The 18,800-nt window shown below is 39.0% G+C and overlaps 1 protein-coding gene across 3 annotated transcripts; it reads left to right on the top strand.

The window, feature by feature from the left end:
- The first annotated feature begins 3,194 nt into the window (after positions 1-3,194).
- Positions 3,195-18,268, top strand: LOC108697055 (cell wall protein IFF6-like). Of its 3 annotated transcripts, none has more exons than XM_041569683.1 (8): positions 3,195-3,298; positions 6,354-6,467; positions 8,636-8,785; positions 10,629-10,769; positions 12,393-12,524; positions 12,753-12,905; positions 15,794-17,110; positions 17,687-18,268. In XM_041569683.1, exons 1-8 carry the CDS (start codon positions 3,250-3,252, stop codon positions 18,145-18,147), a joined length of 2,517 nt encoding a protein of 838 aa, XP_041425617.1. In that variant the 5' UTR covers positions 3,195-3,249; the 3' UTR covers positions 18,148-18,268. The 3 variants fall into 3 exon arrangements, with proteins under 3 accessions (XP_041425617.1, XP_041425615.1, XP_018082215.2); XM_041569681.1 differs by having other exon boundaries at positions 15,794-17,278; positions 17,828-18,268; XM_018226726.2 differs by having other exon boundaries at positions 15,794-18,268.
- Positions 18,269-18,800: the final 532 nt, after the last annotated feature.

Below are 18,800 nucleotides of genomic sequence, written 5' to 3'. Positions count from 1 at the left end.
ATTTCCTTGTGCTCAGAGCTAATTAGGCATATTGTATATCATCACCGCAATTTCCTATACAAACAGCTGATCGTTTGCTGCCTGAGGATGGTACATTCTGAGTTTCAGAAACATTAAACGTTAAATCTTTCCAACTCCATTCCAACTGTGCACATACTCAGAATACTCCTACTGGATAGATCATGCACCGTATATACTAGAATGATTCATTCACAGGATAATCCAACTTGATCCATCAATTCAAAAACCAGCAACACCTCTGTTAAAAGGGATGGGCTCAGCCGACTGCCAATTTATTGCAGATTAATAACATACAACCTGTGCAGCAATTCCAACTGGATTATCTAGAAGTTTCCCCAGTGGTCTCACATTAAAATCCCTTGAGGAGTCAAAGTAGAATTATATTTTCTTTCATAATTTAAACTAATTTTGAGGGATGGCTATCCTCAAAAGAATTTTGGCTCTAAACAATGACCAATTATTTCCCCGTTTTGCTGACATCAAAATGTAGATGCCTATTTTTCAAAGGTTGGATTTTAGTGGTTTTAGAGGTTTTTAGAAACCACGACTTTGAAACTCACTTTCTCTAAAACTAAAATATTTTAGTTTTTCGGACAAAGCCTAGCGGGAAAAAAATCCTGAAACCTCTAACAGTCCGAATGCTCCACTAGGATAAGTGCAGCCTCCTCTGACTTCTATAGGACCTCTACAACTTTTACTTGGCAAAATTTTGTATTAGTGGTTTTTGTATTTTTTACACGTAGGGGGTTATTTGCTAAAACTCAAATGGATCTTATTATTTTATTAAAACAAACTTGACCTAACTCCCATCAACGATTTTAACTTATCAATACAAAAAAAATTGGGTGCAATAAAAGACTAAACAAAATCGAGCGAAAAATCGAATCGTACACATTTTTTTCGGGTTATTTCCCGAAAACACGAATCTTTTGGATTTTCGTATGAAACCCATTGCAGATCACAATATCTTTAAATTGTAAAAGGGACATCTGCCGTAATTCTCAAATTTTTAGAGCTATTAAAAAGAAAGGAAAAACATGAATTTCTAGAGATTTGTGGAAAAAATTAAATTCGATTCTTGACCTAACTCCCATCCACAATTTTAACTTATCAATAAAATAACCATAAAAATTGGGTGCAATAAAAGACTAAATAAAATCGAGTGAAAAATTGAATCGTACATATTTTTTTCGAGTTATTGCCTGAAAACACGAATCTTTCGGATTTTCGTATGAAACCCAGTGCAGATCACAATATCTTTAAATTGTAAAAGGGACATCTGCCGTAAATCTCAAATTTTTAGAGCTATTAAAAAGAAAGGAAAAACATGAATTTCTAGAGATTTGTGGAAAAAATTCAATTCGATTCTTGGTACATGGGCAACCTGGAGGCCCATTTTTAAAGCTTGAATTTTAGTGGTATTAGAGCTTTTTGAAACCACAACTAAACTGTATTTCTCTAACACCACAAATGAAAATAAAAGATCCGAATATAAAAAATACAAGTGGAAAAAAAGTGCTGAACAATCTAAAAAAAAGGATATTTCTAAAACCTCATGTTTTCAGACAATTAGAAGAAAAAAAATCTGAAAACCACTGAAAGTCTGGTTAAAAAAAATCAGCATAGCTATTATTGCCTTCTATGAGACTTCGACTGCTTTTACTTGGAGGTGATTATATTCAAGAGTTTTAGAGAAATAAAAAAATACAAATTTTTAGAGAAGAAATACGATTTGTGAAAAAAATCTGAATCCATATGTTAGTAAAAAGGCCCCTTACTGTTGACGTTAGAAGCTTAATCCATCTACTTTGTGCTGTTTGTTTATTGTTATGGACTCAAGAAAGTGAACCAGGGAAAAAAAAAAAGAATAATTGCAGAAATGAACAGATTACATCCACATGTTACTTGGAACATGAATGATGTCACAGTGTAATTAATGTTATTGTATAACAGCTTTGCATAACGCAGTCGGTTAGTCTCTCGCCCAAATGATGGTGATTAGTAAAATAATGTTTGTTTCACCTACTGTTGCCAGTTTAATATAATGGTAGGAGAATTGAGCAAGACAATTGCTTTGTCATGGTATGCCTTGAGCAGACTATGCCTATGGAACAGAAGTTACATTCCTCTACCATCTATATTCCTAACCATCTACTCTAATTACTATAGTGGCAAATATTTTAAAATTTTTCTTTTGCTTTGCTTCATTCCCATCCCAGCATCTATGAATGTATTTATTATACTGGTTGGCCCAATTAACCTGCTGATACCCTCCTATTCGCTTATCATCCCCTTACACGAAGCTAGTAGGGGCTGTCGCCTTGGACTTTGGGCCATGCTCTCACCCTAACTGGTGTCTGTTCAATTGATCATCTGATAGAAGACATCTTATGGAGGACTTTAGGACTACACTTATGCAGCTTGTTGTTGAACCGTATTTATATAGATTCCTCCAGAGCACTTTCCCTGGAGGAACCCATGAGTTCCCAAAGTAAAAGTCTTAATAAACTCCTTTAGTAAATGAGCCTCGCTGTATGTATAACATGATAAATCATAATTGCTACTAAAAATTAAAAATTTGATCTAATATCACTAATAAGGGTCAGAGTTTCATTTCATGCAGCTTTAGTTTCCCTTTTTGCCATTTTTAGCTTAAGAATCAACAAAAACCATAGATTTTTCCTGATTTAAATAATAGGCAAAAATGATGGTAAGCAAAAGGCACTCATGTGGAATAAGTGGGTAGACTGCCCCTTTAAGTCTGCACTAAAAAGTAAAACTGTTGACCCTTTTGTAAATATTGTTTTAAAACCGGGCTACTTGGCTAATTACAGGTGCACCTTATAGGTTACTGTATACCTTATAGCTATGGTTTATTTGTGCATTCCTCAATCCTACATCAATATGGTCTTCTTTAGGGGTAAAATGGTCCTCTGCCATAAGATGCATATTCATATTCCATCATGGGGAATGTATATATATATTTTTTCTTCACTCAGAAGTTGCTAAACCAGACAGTTCAGCTTTTATAGGAAGACTATAATTAATTGCAGGGATATTTCCAGTTTGCATTACTCATGAATGACACAGGGGGTGAGCTGTTCGCTGGGGTGTGGAGTTTCAGGTGTATCTGTCATATGACGTAGGGAGAGGACCAAATGTATTTAGGCAACTCTCTCCATATTGGGGAGACACTATCAAGCTGCGTTACAGGTGGCTCTGCACATCATGGGAATAATCATTTTGCTGTTTGGGTTTTTGGTCCTGGTTGATCCAGGTAAGTGTTACTAAGTCAACATTGAAGAGATCCTGCTGTATTGTAGTTGTAGATGAAGAATCTTTGCAGTTGTTGGACTAGAGAATACAGAATAACAAATACTGATATTTTGGGGATGCTAATGACGCAATTACTAATTTGTGCTCAAAATGCTTGTAATGTAGTTGATTGTAGGGGCAAACAGGCTGCATCATGAGCATTGGTGTGCCTCAATATGTAAAGTAAGATTAAGTTGGGTGCATCCTCCTGAACCAAAATGATAGGCCAGTTGTTGTTGGCTTTTTGATGGTGTTTATGGTAAAAATATAAAGGATATTTAATAGCAGTTGGTAAAATCAGAACAGTTCAATGTAAATGTAGTTTACCACTGAGACATATTTGGATATGTCTCAGTAGTCCTCACTGTGAAGAACCACCTACATTGCTTCAAATGAAAGTTCTTTTCCTAAGCCTTCCCCGACAGATCCTTGTGTTAGTAATCTTGCTATTAGTAACACAAGGATCTGTCGGGGAAGGCTTAGGAAAATAACTTTCATTTGAAGCAATGTAGGTGGTTCTTCACAGTGAGGACAGTGAGGTTGTGGAATGCACTGCCGGGTGATGTTGTGATGCTGATTCAGTTAATGACTATAAGAGGGACTTGGATGATTTCTTGGATAGACACAATATCAAAGGCTATTGTGATGCTAAACTCTATAGTTAGAATAGATATGGGAATACAGTATATAATTTATGTGAAAGTAGGGAGGGAAGTGTGTATGGATGCTGGGTTTCATTTGGAGGGGTTGAACTTGATGGACTTTGTCTTTTTTCAACCCAATTTAACTATGTAACTGTCTCTCTGTGATGCATATTGCATAGCGGTTACCTCATGTTTATGGCACAGGTACATCGCTTGTTTCATTCTCTATAACAGGGTTCCCCAGCCCCCATGAGCCCCATTCAGTTGTAAAAACAGTTGGGGAGCAATGGAAGCATGCAAATTGTTCCTGGTTGGTGCAAAATAAGTGCTGTAATTGGCCATTTGGTAGCCCCTATGTGGATTGGCAGCCTTTAGGAGACTCTGTTTGGCAGCATACTTAGATTTTATTGAAACCGACACTTGCCTCCAAGCCAGTAATTAAAAAATAAGCACCTGCTTTGAGACCTCTGGGAGCAACATCTAAAGGGGTTGGCGAGCAACATGTTGCTCAGAAGCGACTGGTTGGGGATCACTGCTCTGTAAGCAAACCATTAGCTTTTTCTGCTTATTCATAATTCAGCCCCTTGTTATGCCACTGAGACATACATTAGGTAGGAGAGGATAAAGAGAAAATGAAAGCTCCTCCTAGATGTCAAGCATGCTCTTTAGAGTTCTTCTGCTGTTCTCTTGGTTCTGTCCGGGGGAATTATAGCCTTTACAGATATTAAAAAGGTTAGAGAGTTGACTCTGAGTTTTGTGTAAATAAAGGGCTGGGTCTGGGAATTATGAAATAAGAAGAGACACCTTGTTCCATCTCATTTTGCCAAATGAAAAAGGCTTTAAGGCAAAAGAAAGTGGTAATTATCTTATCACTTGCTCACAGCATAATTATTGTTATGCATAGGTGTATATTGGGCAGAGCCTGGTGTGTAACACTAAAATATCAGCTTGGTCTATCAGCAACCACGCCTTATAAAAGAACAAATATAGGTGATGGGATGATCACTACCATCCTCAACTACAATGTATATGCTTCTTACTGAATATTATGTAGAAGGAATATTTGAGAACAGAAATTTATTTATTCAGCCTAAAATGAGTCCAAAAGCTTTCTCGAAATGTAGAGAGTTTTCTGTTCTGAATATTTGTGCTGAAAATTACTATTATTCATTGTTCTTGATTTAAAAATATGTCTCCCTAAAGTTGCCTTTTCCCAGCTGGGTAATGATATTTAAGGCTCAAGTAGAGATATTGAAAGTTTTTGGATTCAAGCTTCCCTTTGTAGCTTCAAACTGATATTTTACTAATATCGCTTAATCCCATGTCATTAGGCTTCTAATGATCTACTCTGGGCATTTCTAAAACCTTACTTTGTGTTCCCATTTTGTATGAAGAAGACTGGGTCATTATCTCCTTAAAGGATAAGTAAACCTTAAACATAAGTGAACGAAATTGATGTGGGTGCTATTCTAAGCACTTTTGCAATGTACATTATTCATTATTTTTTTTTTTTTAATTTCCAAGATATTAAAGGATACATTTACTGTTAACATCAATGAATTTTGTCATTGAACAGCACCACCTGCTGGTCATTTTCCAACCAGTCTGACCACCAAGTAGTCAAGGAAGTTGTCAGGAGAAAGAAAGAGACTGCTCTGATGTTCTTCTGCTTAGGAAAGATTTGAGAAAGGTTTCTAATTTTTTTACTAAGCAGAAGAACATCAGAGCAGCCTTTTCTCCTGACAACTTCATTGACTACTTGATGGTCAGACTGGTCAGAAAATGACCAGTAGGTGGCACTGTTGTGACAAAATTCATTGATGTTAACAGTACATGTATCCTTTAATATCTTGGAAATTAAAAAAATTAAAAAAATAATGAATGTACATTTCAAAAGTGCTTAGAATAGCACCCTCGTCAATTTTACATTTTATATTATTTAAGGTTTACTTATCCTTTAATGACAAGGGGTTAGTTGATGTTACCACATTTATTTTGCTCCATTTCGTAACAAAAATCTTATGGATATAAAAAAATGTACTGCGGTAATTCAAGGCCTAATTGAAAAGAAGAAAATAATTGACTCTGAAACTCAAATCAAATGGTCTTCGAGCGTGAATCATTCATCGTCTGCTTTTTTCCCCCCTAGATTTGTCAGCTTACGTGATAATGAAATCATGTTGTAAAAAGGACTTTGGGAAACTCCTTAAAGTTTAGATTAAAGGGTTTAGGAGACTTGTCATGAGTCCTACTTCTAGAAGTTCATTCCAGTGAAAACATGTCCATCATTTTCCTAATCGGGGTCCTCAGTGTCTCTTCTATTATACATTAATATTATTATTATTTAATACTCAATCACTTTTCTCCATTCAGGCAATGCTCTTAGCTGCTACAACTGTACGAGTGAGAAAGGATGTAAAGGAAAAGAAGTGACCTGCCCAGGGAAAAATGACACCTGTAGCACATCAGTCCTCACAATATCTGCCTGTAAGTTTGCCACCTCCCTAATGTGTGATATTTTTTTAATGATCTGTTTGTTTTTAATGATCTGTTTGTTTATTGTCTATACTAAAATATATTTAGAGTTTATTAAATAAACACATACACACACACACACATATATATATATTATACTCTTAGGGGCACATTTACCAATCTGGAGTGAAGGATTCAAAGTAAAAAAACTTCGAATTTTTGGGTACTTCGATCATCGAATAGGCTACTATGACCTTCGACTACGACTTCGATTCGAACAATTCGAACTAAAAATCGTTCAACTATTCGATAGTCGAAGTACTGTCTCTTTAAAAAAAACTTTGACTACATACTTCGGTAGTTTAAACCTACTGACGTACAATGTTAGCCTATGGGGACCTTCCCCATCACTTTTCTAAGGTTTTTTTGATCGAAGGAAAATCCTTCGAATCGTTTGATTCAAAGGATCTCATTGTTCGATCGAACGATTTTGCCTTTGATCGTTCGTTCGTAGGATTTGCGGTAAATCCTATGAATTCGATATTCAATTTCGTAGGATTTTACCTCGAGGGTCGAATTCGAGGGTTTATTAACCCTCGATATTCGACCCTTAGTAAATGTGCCCCCTAATCTAGCCAATATTATAGTAAATAGAAATTGCAAACTGATGAGATGCTGGATAAAAAGCCAAGTAACTCAAAAACCACAAATAATAAAAAATGAAAAACAAATGGAAAATATCTCAGAATATTACTCTATACATCGTACTAACAGTTAACTCTAGAGTGAACAAACCCTTTAAGTGCCTCTTCTGCAGTGTGAACATCCCCAATTTGGCCAGTCTTTCCTCATAGCTAAGATTTTCAATACCTTTTACCAGCTTAGTTGCCCTTATCTGTTCCCTCTCTAATTCAATAATCTCCTGTTTGAGTGATGGAGACCAAAACTGTACTGCATATTCTAGATGGGGCCTTACAAGTGCTCTATACAGTGGAAGAATGACCCCCTCCTCCCGTGACTCTATGCCCCTTTTAAAACAGCTCAAGACCTTATTTGCCCTTGATGCTTCTGACTGGCATTGCTTGCTACAGCCAAGTTTATCATCTACAAGGACTCCAAGGTCCTTTTCCATAATGGATTTGCCTAGTGCAGTCCCATTAAGGGTATAAGTGGATATTTTTACATCCCAGGTGCAGGACTTTACATTTATCAACATTGAATCTCATCTGCCACTTAGCTGCCCAGATTGCCAGTTTGTCAAGATCTTGCTACAAGGATGTTGCATCCTGGATGGAATTCATTGAACTGGATAGTCATCATTGTCCCAACAGACTTGTTGTTTTTAAATGCTTTCCTCTTCATTGTTAATTACTTCTTTACTTCTATATTAAGCCACATAGGTTGGTTCTTTGTGCTTCTACATTTACTTCTTAAATTAATAAATTAAGAACAGTAACAATTTAATATCATTTTAAATAAAAACCATTGCTGTTATGTGTTTTTAGCAGAAAACACAATGCCCCAATCTATTCTCTGAAGGGCAGCCCTTAAGGAGCTAAAGGTAGCTTTTCTGAAATTCATGTTTCTTGTTGCCCCAGTGTATATTTTATTTTTGTACCAGACATTAAATGATATAACATTATGGTCATTATTGCCCAGGGGTTCAATGACTTGAACATTTGTTATATGTTCTAGGTCATTAAAGATCACTAGATCCAGAATAACATTTTTTCTGGTTGGCTCCTCAACATGTGCCATAAAATTGTCATAACACATAAAACATGGCCCTAAAAACCCCAAGAATAGTGTTCTGACTGTCAAAAACCTGCCAGATTTTGTAAAATGGACATGGAATTTGGGGGGTGTGGCCACAAAATGGGCGTGGTCCAATATTTTCAACCGGCAGAACTTTTTGTACCAATTTTCCAATGTTGGAAATGATGTTTCCATATTCAGAGTCAGAATCTGACCTGAAGGAGTCTATGCCAGAAGGATAGAATGATATGTCTGTGTTTGCACATGGCTGTGCTACTGCATTAACAAGCCAATCTCCTGCAAGCATAATAACTTTGTAATCAGTATGATATATTTAATGATATACATTGTGCATTGTTTTTAAAATATCTAATTGATCAGTAAAAAGCACTAATATATGAATTTCCTTTGTTTTTTTACTGCAGTTCCCCTTTCCTATAGGAGTGTCTTTAAGTCCTGTCTAAATACACCAAGACCCTCAAGAGCATCTTTTTTTACCCCGAGTCGAACAGTGAGATTTTCCCTGCAGGAGACGACATGCAGCTCGGACCTCTGCAACAATCAGACCAAATTCGGTAATCATTTGCATTCATTTCTATATATCTTCAGACGAGGAAGCCTCTCGTGGGTAATTTCTCATAAACACCGCTGTCAGCAAAACAAAATGATGTATATGTGTGATGGATATGTTTCCTTTGTTACTGATGTTCATTGGTAAAGAATTTATAGCAGATGCAACTTTGAGGGGGTTATTTACTAAAATCTTTATCTAATTTTTTTTTAATAAAATTAAGCTCAACCAAACTCCCATCCACAATTTTGCCTTATTTATAGTGATGAGTGCCAGCCATGGATTAGCGATGAAATTCTGCATTTCAATGTGTGCAAATCTTCTAGCGAAACTTTGCAGCGGAGAAATTTGCAGCGACTAAAAAGTCGCAAAACACCCATTGACTTTAATGCATTAGGACAAGAAAGTCTCCATAAGAAAAAACACCCATTGACTTAAATACATTTGGACAAAAAAGTCGCAAAAAGAAAAAACGCCCATTGACTTTAATGCATTTGGAAAAAGTCGCCATAAGAAAAAACACCCATTGACTTTAATGCATTTAGACAAAAAAGTCGCAATAAGAAAAACGCCCATTGACTTTAATGCATTTGGACAAAAAAGTTGCAGTAAGAAAAAATGCTCATTGACTTTCATGCTTTTGGGAAAAAAAGTCAAAATAAGAAAAAACCCTATTGACTTTAATGCATTAGAAAAAAAGTCAACATAAGAAAAAACGCCCATTGACTTTTGATGTATTTGGACAAAAATGTATTGATGTATTTTGGACAAAAAAGTTGCCATAAGAAAAACGCCCATTGACTTTAATGCATTTGGAGTGAGAAAAATTGTTGCATGTAAAAAAAATTCGACACCCATTGACTTCAATGCGCTTCGCTAATTTTTTTTTGTGAATCTTTTTACAGTTTGTGAACTTTTTGGTGAAGCACAACAGGACAGATTTACTTATCACTACTTATTTATTTCATTAAAATAACTTGAAAATATAGCGAAAACTGTATGCCAAATTGTAAGGTTTTTTTGGACTTTTCTTACGAATCGTTCAAATTTTTTGGGTCATTGCCTAAAACCCCCAGATTTTTCAGATTATTGGGCTAAATGCAGCGCAGTCCACAATATAATATAGCATTTAGGTATAATAAATCTTGAAAAACTCTAGTTTTTGCTCCAAAAAACCTGACCACAATAAAAATCCAGTTTTAGTAAATAACCTCCTGTAACTTCTTTTTTGGAAACAAAGCATCTTTATGTGTGACCAGTCACCGTGATGATAAAGTTTAATGATCGTTTGCAGATTCTTACCAATATCAGTAAATGGGTAAAAATATAATTTGACTCCAAGGTTATTTATAGTTGATTAGTAAACTATCATTTGTTGTAATTCTTTTTTTACATGATTTTACATGGCCCTATAAGGGTCATTTACTGTAACCTCCAGAAAGATATGTGAATTCACTATAAGGTGCAAAAGCTGGCCTCTCAGAGCTGACCTCTGGACCTTGCTCTGGATAAAATATTTGGTGCAAGTTGGAGAGCTCAGCATTGGCTAACCCAAGGCATTCCCGTCCTTGCCACTGGCTATAAGGCTCATCCTTGCACATTATTAATGACCCCTTAAATCTTCCATTCCTTCTCTCAAGGCTACTTTCCTTACATTATCACCTCCATGCCCTTACCACCTTCTGAAAGTATCCCTATATAGATTGGCAATCTGTAGTGATTTGACTGTTCATTGAAAAGCTGGTGTCCACCAATCAGGGTGCTGCCAGGAACTATGTAGAAGAATCCTGATTTGTGTTGCAGATATGACTCTTGCTTAAAAAGTAACAATTGTATTTTATTTTCAGATTTTGTGGAGAAAATAAATGATCTCAACTGCTTCAGTTGCATATCACCTGGGAAGTCCTGTGACAGTGATATGATGAGGAAACTGCAGTGCCGCAAAGAGCAGAAACAGTGTGTGGATTTGAGAATTAAAGGGACATTGGGTAAGGCCGGATTACAACTCCCATTACACAATAAGACCCCTCATTAGGCAAATAAATTGCAATTACTCATGCAATGGCAAGAGAACAAGTCAACATTTTATTGTGTGTTGCCTTTGCGCCCCTTACTGCTCGGGGTCTTAGCAAATTATTACGATTTTTTTTTAGCCTAAAGGTACCTTGAAATGTATTAGCTTGTGTCATCAATTTGATGCTTATGATATAATAAACTTCATCTTCAGATGATGTGTCAGTTTTACTTGGGCAGCCCCAGGTTGGATAGGTCAATAGATGGATTGCTCTATAATTATGGGGGGACAACATGCTGTCATCTATGGCTTCATAGGACCTCACTACTTCAGACATAAAGAAAATGCACCCAAATGGTAGAATTATATTCATCATTACAGATGAAGCCACCATGACTCAGGCTTACATGCTTCAAACATCCCTACATTCATTTCAATAGTTCATTCTGACTTAGGAGGCACAATTCATGTCCCAGTTTTGGATTTTTTTTGCCATTTTTTCCTATAGTTTTTGGAGACATTAATGGGTTTAAAGCAGAGTCGGACTGGAGCATCTGGGCCTACAGGGGCTGTCTGCAACTTCAATGGCACTCCATGCAAATGGACGGGCCCTCCTCCCGGTACCCAATGTCCAACCTTACACCGCTACAAGACCCCCCACTCACGTGCAATGCTTTATTCTCTGCTCCTTGACTTTACAGTTGTAATCGTGGGGTCCATTAGGGCCAGGGCCCACAGAAATTTTTCCTGGTGTCCTGCTGACCCAGTCTGACACTGATTTAAAGTTTCCTCCAGGTTTTGGATCTCACAGCAACGTATCTTATCATCATCATTTATTTATATAGCGCTGTCAAGATACGCAGTGCTTTCTGTTCAATAGCAGTAATACACTACACTTTGTCCTACACTCTATAGAAATAACAATTCTCCCCAAAGAATAAGCTAGACATATTGTCAGTTTCTCAGCTGCCCCCAGTCATGTGACTTGTACTCTGATAAACTTCAGTCACTCTTTACTGCTGTACTGCAAGTTGGAGTGATATCACCCCCCTCCCTTTTCCCCCCAGCAGCCAAACAACAGAACAATGGGAAGGTAACCAGATAGCAGCTCTCTAACACAAGATAAAAGCTGCCTGGTAGATCTAAAAACAGCACTCAATAGTAAAATCCATGTCCCACTGTGACACATTCAGTTACATTGAGTAGGAGAAACAACAGCCTGCCAGAAAACAGTTCCATCCTAAAGTGCTGGCTCTGGCACATGACCAGGCAAAATGACCTAAGATGGCTGCCTACACACCCAATATTACAACTAAAAAAATACACTTTCTGGTTCAGGAATGAAATTTTATATGGTAGAGTGAATTATGTTCAGTGTAAACAGTGTAATTTAGAAATAAAATCTACATCATAAAAATCACGACAGAATCCTTTTAAGGAGCAAGGACTGAGGAGCAATTGCTCTACCCAGGACCACCTCCAGAAATGCTTTCTTGACCCTCAACCCAATGCCTAAGAAATGAGTCCTTCTGTATATACTGAGGATGGAGCATATAATTACTGTAACTGTAAGTAATAATGTTTCTTATTCTAACAGGTGACATTTCAGACACCAGTCTAAAGGGATGTGGCTATTTCCCAGCGTGCAATGGAGACCTTCTCTTCTCTAACCAAAAAACCTCTCTGTCGGTAAAGTGCTGTGGAGACAACTTTTGTAACAGCCAGACAGGTAATATGGCTATAGGCTATGAATGGTACACAACTGCACTTATTGATGTTGTGGAACCCTGGAGTTACTGTCACTCTAGACCTGGTGGTAGATCCAAGGTTCCCGTGGGGAGGTGTTGCTTCAATAGTCACACCAGACTTGTACCCAATGAATTCAATGCACATGGCATTCTGAACAAGTGCTTCAGAAGTGACACAACACCATTTTCATAATTGCCTTGATTTCCAGATTACCCAACTCCAAAGAAATTGCCCAATGGAAAACAATGTTATAGCTGTCAGACAGACGATGGCAAAAAGTGTTCCGCAGAAAATTCCCAGAAGACCAAGTGCTATGGAGATCTCACCTCCTGCGTGGAAATGGCAGGCTTGAGTATGCAAGGTAATTTGTTTTCTCTCGAAAAATATAGATAGGGAAGATGGAGGGCATAATAAAGGGATGATATCAGAATAACTTGCCAAGTCCCCAGTAGGAACATTTCTGAAGGTAGAAATAAAATAATAAAATAGGTCAAGAGTTCCATTCTTACCCTACACCCACACTTACATCACACTCAGGCACATGTCTCTGGGTTGTGTCAGTGGCAGAACTAACCGGTGGAACGAGACATTAAAAGGGAACTAGAGGCACTAGTTTTCATATGAAAATCATAATAATCGCTATTCCTAAAAATATATTACAGCAGAAAAATACAGTACTGTACAACATTTTGAACCCCAGACTTCTTTGTCACCAGCAGAGTGTAACTAATACAAACAGAACAGTTTCCATATTCTTGCATTGAGGTGATCTTTCCGGTGTGCCTGGCACACTGCACCCCAACTAAACTACACTAGAAGCAGTAGGGTACAGTGGATACCATTGCTTCGGATATGACCATAGAGACACAACATGTACTTGCTGAATTATAAGTAGTATGTTTTTAAATGGGAATAAAAAAAGGTCAAATGGAAAGAAAGTTATGAATCTTAATTCTATATTAGTGTATCTGTAATTTAAACACTTACTTATGTACTGTATGTTTCATACTTACTATATTTTTTTAATCTCTCCCTACTATCCCACAGTCACACTCCCTTCCCAGAGACTATTATCCACTGTTACTATAGGCACCATCTCTCCCTACTATACCTGCTATCCCACAGTCACACTCCCTTCCCAGAGACTATTATCCACTGTTACTATAGACACCATCTCTCCCTACTATACCTGCTATCACACAGTCACACTCCCTTCCCAGAGACTATTATCCACTGTTACTATAGGCACAATCTCTCCCTACTATACCTGCTATCCCACAGTCACACTCCCTTCCCAGAGACTATTATCCACTGTTACTATAGACACCATCTCTCCCTACTATACCTGCTATCCCACAGTCACACTCCCTTCCCAGAGACTATTATCCACTGTTACTATAGACACCATCTCTCCCTACTATACCTGCTATCCCACAGTCACACTCCCTTCCCAGAGACTATTATCCCACTGTTACTATAGGCACCATCTCTCCCTACTATACCTGCTATCCCACAGTCACACTCCCTTCCCAGAGACTATTATCTTACTGATACTATAGACACCATCTCTCCCTACTATACCTGCTATCCCTCAGTCACACTCCCTTCCCAGAGTCTATTATCCACTGTTACTATAGGCACCATCTCTCCCTACTATACCTGCTATCCCACAGTCACAGTCCCTTCCCAGAGACTATTATCCACTATTACTATAGGCACCATCTCTCCCTACTATACCTGCTATCCCCAGTCACACTCCCTTCCCAGAGACTATTATCCCACTGTTACTATAGACACAATCTCTCCCTACTATACCTGCTATCCCACAGTCACACTCCCTTCCCAGAGACTATTATCCACTGTTACTATAGACACCATCTCTCCCTACTATACCTGCTATCCCCAGTTACACTCCCTTCCCAGAGACTATTATCCCACTGTTAATATAGACACAATCTCTCCCTACTATACCTGCTATCCCACAGTCACACTCCCTTCCCAGAGACTATTATCCACTGTTACTATAGACACCATCTCTCCCTACTATACCTGCTATCCCACAGTCACAGTCCCTTCCCAGGGACTATTATCCACTGTTACTATAGGCACCATCTCTCCCTACTATACCTGCTATCCCACAGTCACAGTCCCTTCCCAGGGACTATTATCCACTGTTACTATAGGCACCATCTCTCCCTACTATACCTGCTATCCCACAGTCACACTCCCTTCCCAGAGACTATTATCCACTGTTACTATAGACACCATCTCTCCCTACTATACCTGCTATCCCACAGTCACAGTCCCTTCCCAGGGACTATTATCCACTGTTACTATAGGCACCATCTCTCCCTACTATACCTGCTATCCCACAGTCACACTCCCTTCCCAGAGACTATTATCCACTGTTACTATAGACACCATCTCTCCCTACTATACCTGCTATCCCCAGTCACACTCCCTTCCCAGAGACTATTATCCCACTGTTACTATAGACACAATCTCTCCCTACTATACCTGCTATCCCACAGTCACACTCCCTTCCCAGAGACTATTATCCACTGTTACTATAGACACCATCTCTCCCTACTATACCTGCTATCCCTCAGTCACACTCCCTTCCCAGAGTCTATTATCCACTGTTACTATAGGCACCATCTCTCCCTACTATACCTGCTATCCCACAGTCACAGTCCCTTCCCAGAGACTATTATCCACTATTACTATAGGCACCATCTCTCCCTACTATACCTGCTATCCCACAGTCACACTCCCTTCCCAGAGACTACTATCCCACTGTTACTATATGCACCATCTCTCCCTACTATACCTGCTATCCCCAGTCACACTCCCTTCCCAGATACTATTATCCCACTGTTACTATAGGCACCATCTCTCCCTACTATACCTGCTATCCCACAGTCACACTCCCTTCCCAGAGACTATTATCCCACTGTTACTATAGACACCATCTCTGCCTACTATACCTGCTATCCCACAGTCACACTCCCTTCCCAGAAACTATTATCCTACTGATACTATTGGCACCATCTCTCCCTACTATACCTGCTATCCAACAGCCATACTAACCATTTTGATGACTGTGTATCTGCATTACATTTACTGGGCAATGTTAGTAATAGTGGCAACTTTGTTATCAACTCCGTGGCATTTATTCTGGTAATATCAGTGACATAAATGGTTCTGGTATCACCATCAGCTAATTCTGACTTTTCTGTTTCTATTTAGGTGGGACACCGAAAGTTATGATTTTAAAGGGATGTGCCAACCCTTCTATGTGCAAGAGCACAGCCCTGCCTCTCCTACAGAAGTTAAACAATGCCACTGTACAGTGCTGCAATGATAATCTTTGTAACAAAAAATTTACAGAGGACAATTTCCTTACAGATGGAAATCCCCCTATTAAACCTACACCAACCAGTATCCCTCCCAGCACACCAACAGCTACTTTACCAGATATGAATTTTAGTAATAGTAGCATGAACAATAGCATTTATTCTACCAGTTCCCCTATACAGAATCCAGGGATTTCCAGCAACAATTCAGGTCTTGTTGGCAACAGCACATTGAATAACACAAGCCTAACCACCCAAAATAATACAAGTGTCCAAAGCAGCCCCTTGCCTACAGGTAATGATACTACTGTTAATGGCACAAACAATGCTTTACCAGGGGGCAACAATTCAGGGAATGGCAGTGCAACTGTTGGAAATGCCAGTGCCCCTATTACCTCATTCCCAGTAACTAACACCAGTGCAGGAAACACCAGTGCTTCCAATCAGACGCTACCAGGTTTGAGCAATGCCGGTGTGTCCAACACTTCTGTGAATGGAAGCAGTAATGCTAGTAATGCTAGTAATGCTAGTAATGCAGGCAATGCCAGTGTCCCTACTGTTTCCTCACCCACAGTACTTAACGCTGGTGGGGGTAACGGCAGTACCTGTAACAATAGCGCATGTAGTGTGATTGTGCCTGTCAACAGCAGTGCAACTGGTAACATGTCATCTGGAGCCAACAATGTAGGGAATGGAAGTAATAATACCAGTAATTTAGGAAATTCTAGTCACTCTAATACATCATCCTCTTTATCTAATAGTGGGGCTGTCAATAATAGTACAGCTAATATCCCAGGTAGCAATGGCACTGCAAGTGGCCTAAATCAATCAGGACCAGGAATCACTGGTGGTGGGGGAGTTCTTAATGGATCCAACGCTTCATCTAATGGAAGTAGTTCTACAGGTAATGTCAATGGTTCAATGGGCAATTCTACAAATACAAATGTAAATAATGGATCTGTGACATCCATCACTGGAGCTGGTAATGGCAGCAGTGTGAATGATTCAGGTATCATCGGTAGTGTATCAAACCCAGTTCAGTCTCCCCCTGGGTCCAGCAATGGCAGTAGCCCTGGTTCTTCTTCCACAGGCAATGCGACAAGTACAAATGTTAATAATGGCGCTGGTAATGGCAGCAGTGTGAATGGTTCCAGCAATGGCAGTAGCCCCGGTTTATCTTCAACGGGCAATTCTACAAGTACAAATGTTAATAATGGCGCTGGTAATGGCAGCAGTGTGAATGGCTCCAGCACTGGCAGTAGCCCTGGTTCTTCTTCCACGGGCAATTCTACAAGTACAAATGTTAATAATGGAGCTGGTAATGGCAGCAGTGTGAATGGCTCCAGCAATGGCAGTAGCCCTGGTTCTTCTTCCACGGGCAATGCGACAAGTACAAATGTTAATAATGGCACTGGTAATGGCAGCAGTGTGAATGGCTCCAGCAATGGCAGTAGCCCTGGTTCTTCTTCCACGGGCAATGCTACAAATACAAATGTTAATAATAGCGCTGGTAATGGCAGCAGTGTGAATGGCTCCAGCAATGGCAGTAGCCCTGGTTCTTCTTCCACGGGCAATGCTACAAGTACAAATGTTAATAATGGTGCTGGTAATGGCAGCAGTGTGAATGGCTCCAGCAATGGCAGTAGCCCTGATTCTTCTTCCACGGGCAATTCTACAAGTACAAATGTTAATAATGGCGCTGGTAATGGCAGCAGTGTGAATGGCTCCAGCAATGGCACTATCCCCGGTTTATCTTCAACGGGCAATTCTACAAGTACAAATGTAAATAATGGATCTGTGACATCCATCACTGGAGCTGGTAATGGAAGCAGTGTGAATGATTCTGGTATCATCGGTAGTGTATCAAACCCAGTTCAGTCTCCCCCTGGGTCCAGCAATGGCAGTAGCCCTGGTTCTTCTTCCACAGGCAATTCTACAAGTACAAATGTTAATAATGGCGCTGGTAATGGCAGCAGTGTGAATGGTTCCAGCAATGGCAGTAGCCCTGGTTCTTCTTCCACGGGCAATATTACAAATACAAATGTTGATGGCCCTAGGAACAATACGGCAAGTACAACTTCAGAGGGTCTCACTACTGGATTTGTCACTGGAGGTTCCTCAAATGTCAACACAACTGATGTTCCCAAAATTGATAACCAGACAACAAACGGCAAAGGTGATACATTTACTACCAGTATATTTATCCTTATGACTGCCATGCTGCTTAATGTTCTGAACAGCTTGTGAAGAACCTTCTGTCTCTGAACCCTAATGTAAATTATTAGCTATGTGACCTGGCTCTGTAGGTCTTATCCTGTTTTAAGTTATTGATGACCGATTTGTAAATAAAATGACCTCTTACAATAAATGGTTATATGTACTGAAATTATTTTTGAATAGCATTGCAGTGGTGTTGGGGTGCATTTGTGGGGAGAATTTCAGTTAACAGACAGATAATGTTGGGTGAGGCTAGAGAGAATACAGCAACCTTGTAAACATCGATAGATACATTTTTTTTAAGGATAAAGAATTATGTATATTTTGGGTGAGGACCATGAAGATGGACCTGTGCCATACAATATTAGCAATATAAGGTTCATCTGTGTCTTAAGAAGGTGTGGTGGAAGAAGAGGGTTGGGGAGACTTTCCTGTTGGCTTCAGGTCAATGCCTGACAATGAGACAGAGGAGCAACGTAAGAATGACTGCAACTTTTACTAATTGATGGAAATGTTTTTCCAAGTAAGGGCCTCAGTGCTGGGCATCCAATTTATCATATAAATCTACTGTAGAATTGTGCAGTGCTGAAGAAAAACAGACATGCTCTAAATCAATTAGAAAAGGCCCTACCTCAACTACTTGCACCTAAATATGTCTAGTGCCATTTGGTCTATTAAAGGAA

This window comes from Xenopus laevis, chromosome 7L, assembly GCF_017654675.1.
Source record: "Xenopus laevis strain J_2021 chromosome 7L, Xenopus_laevis_v10.1, whole genome shotgun sequence".
NCBI lineage: Eukaryota > Metazoa > Chordata > Amphibia > Anura > Pipidae > Xenopus > Xenopus laevis.
This window is presented reverse-complemented; position numbering and strand designations above follow the sequence as displayed.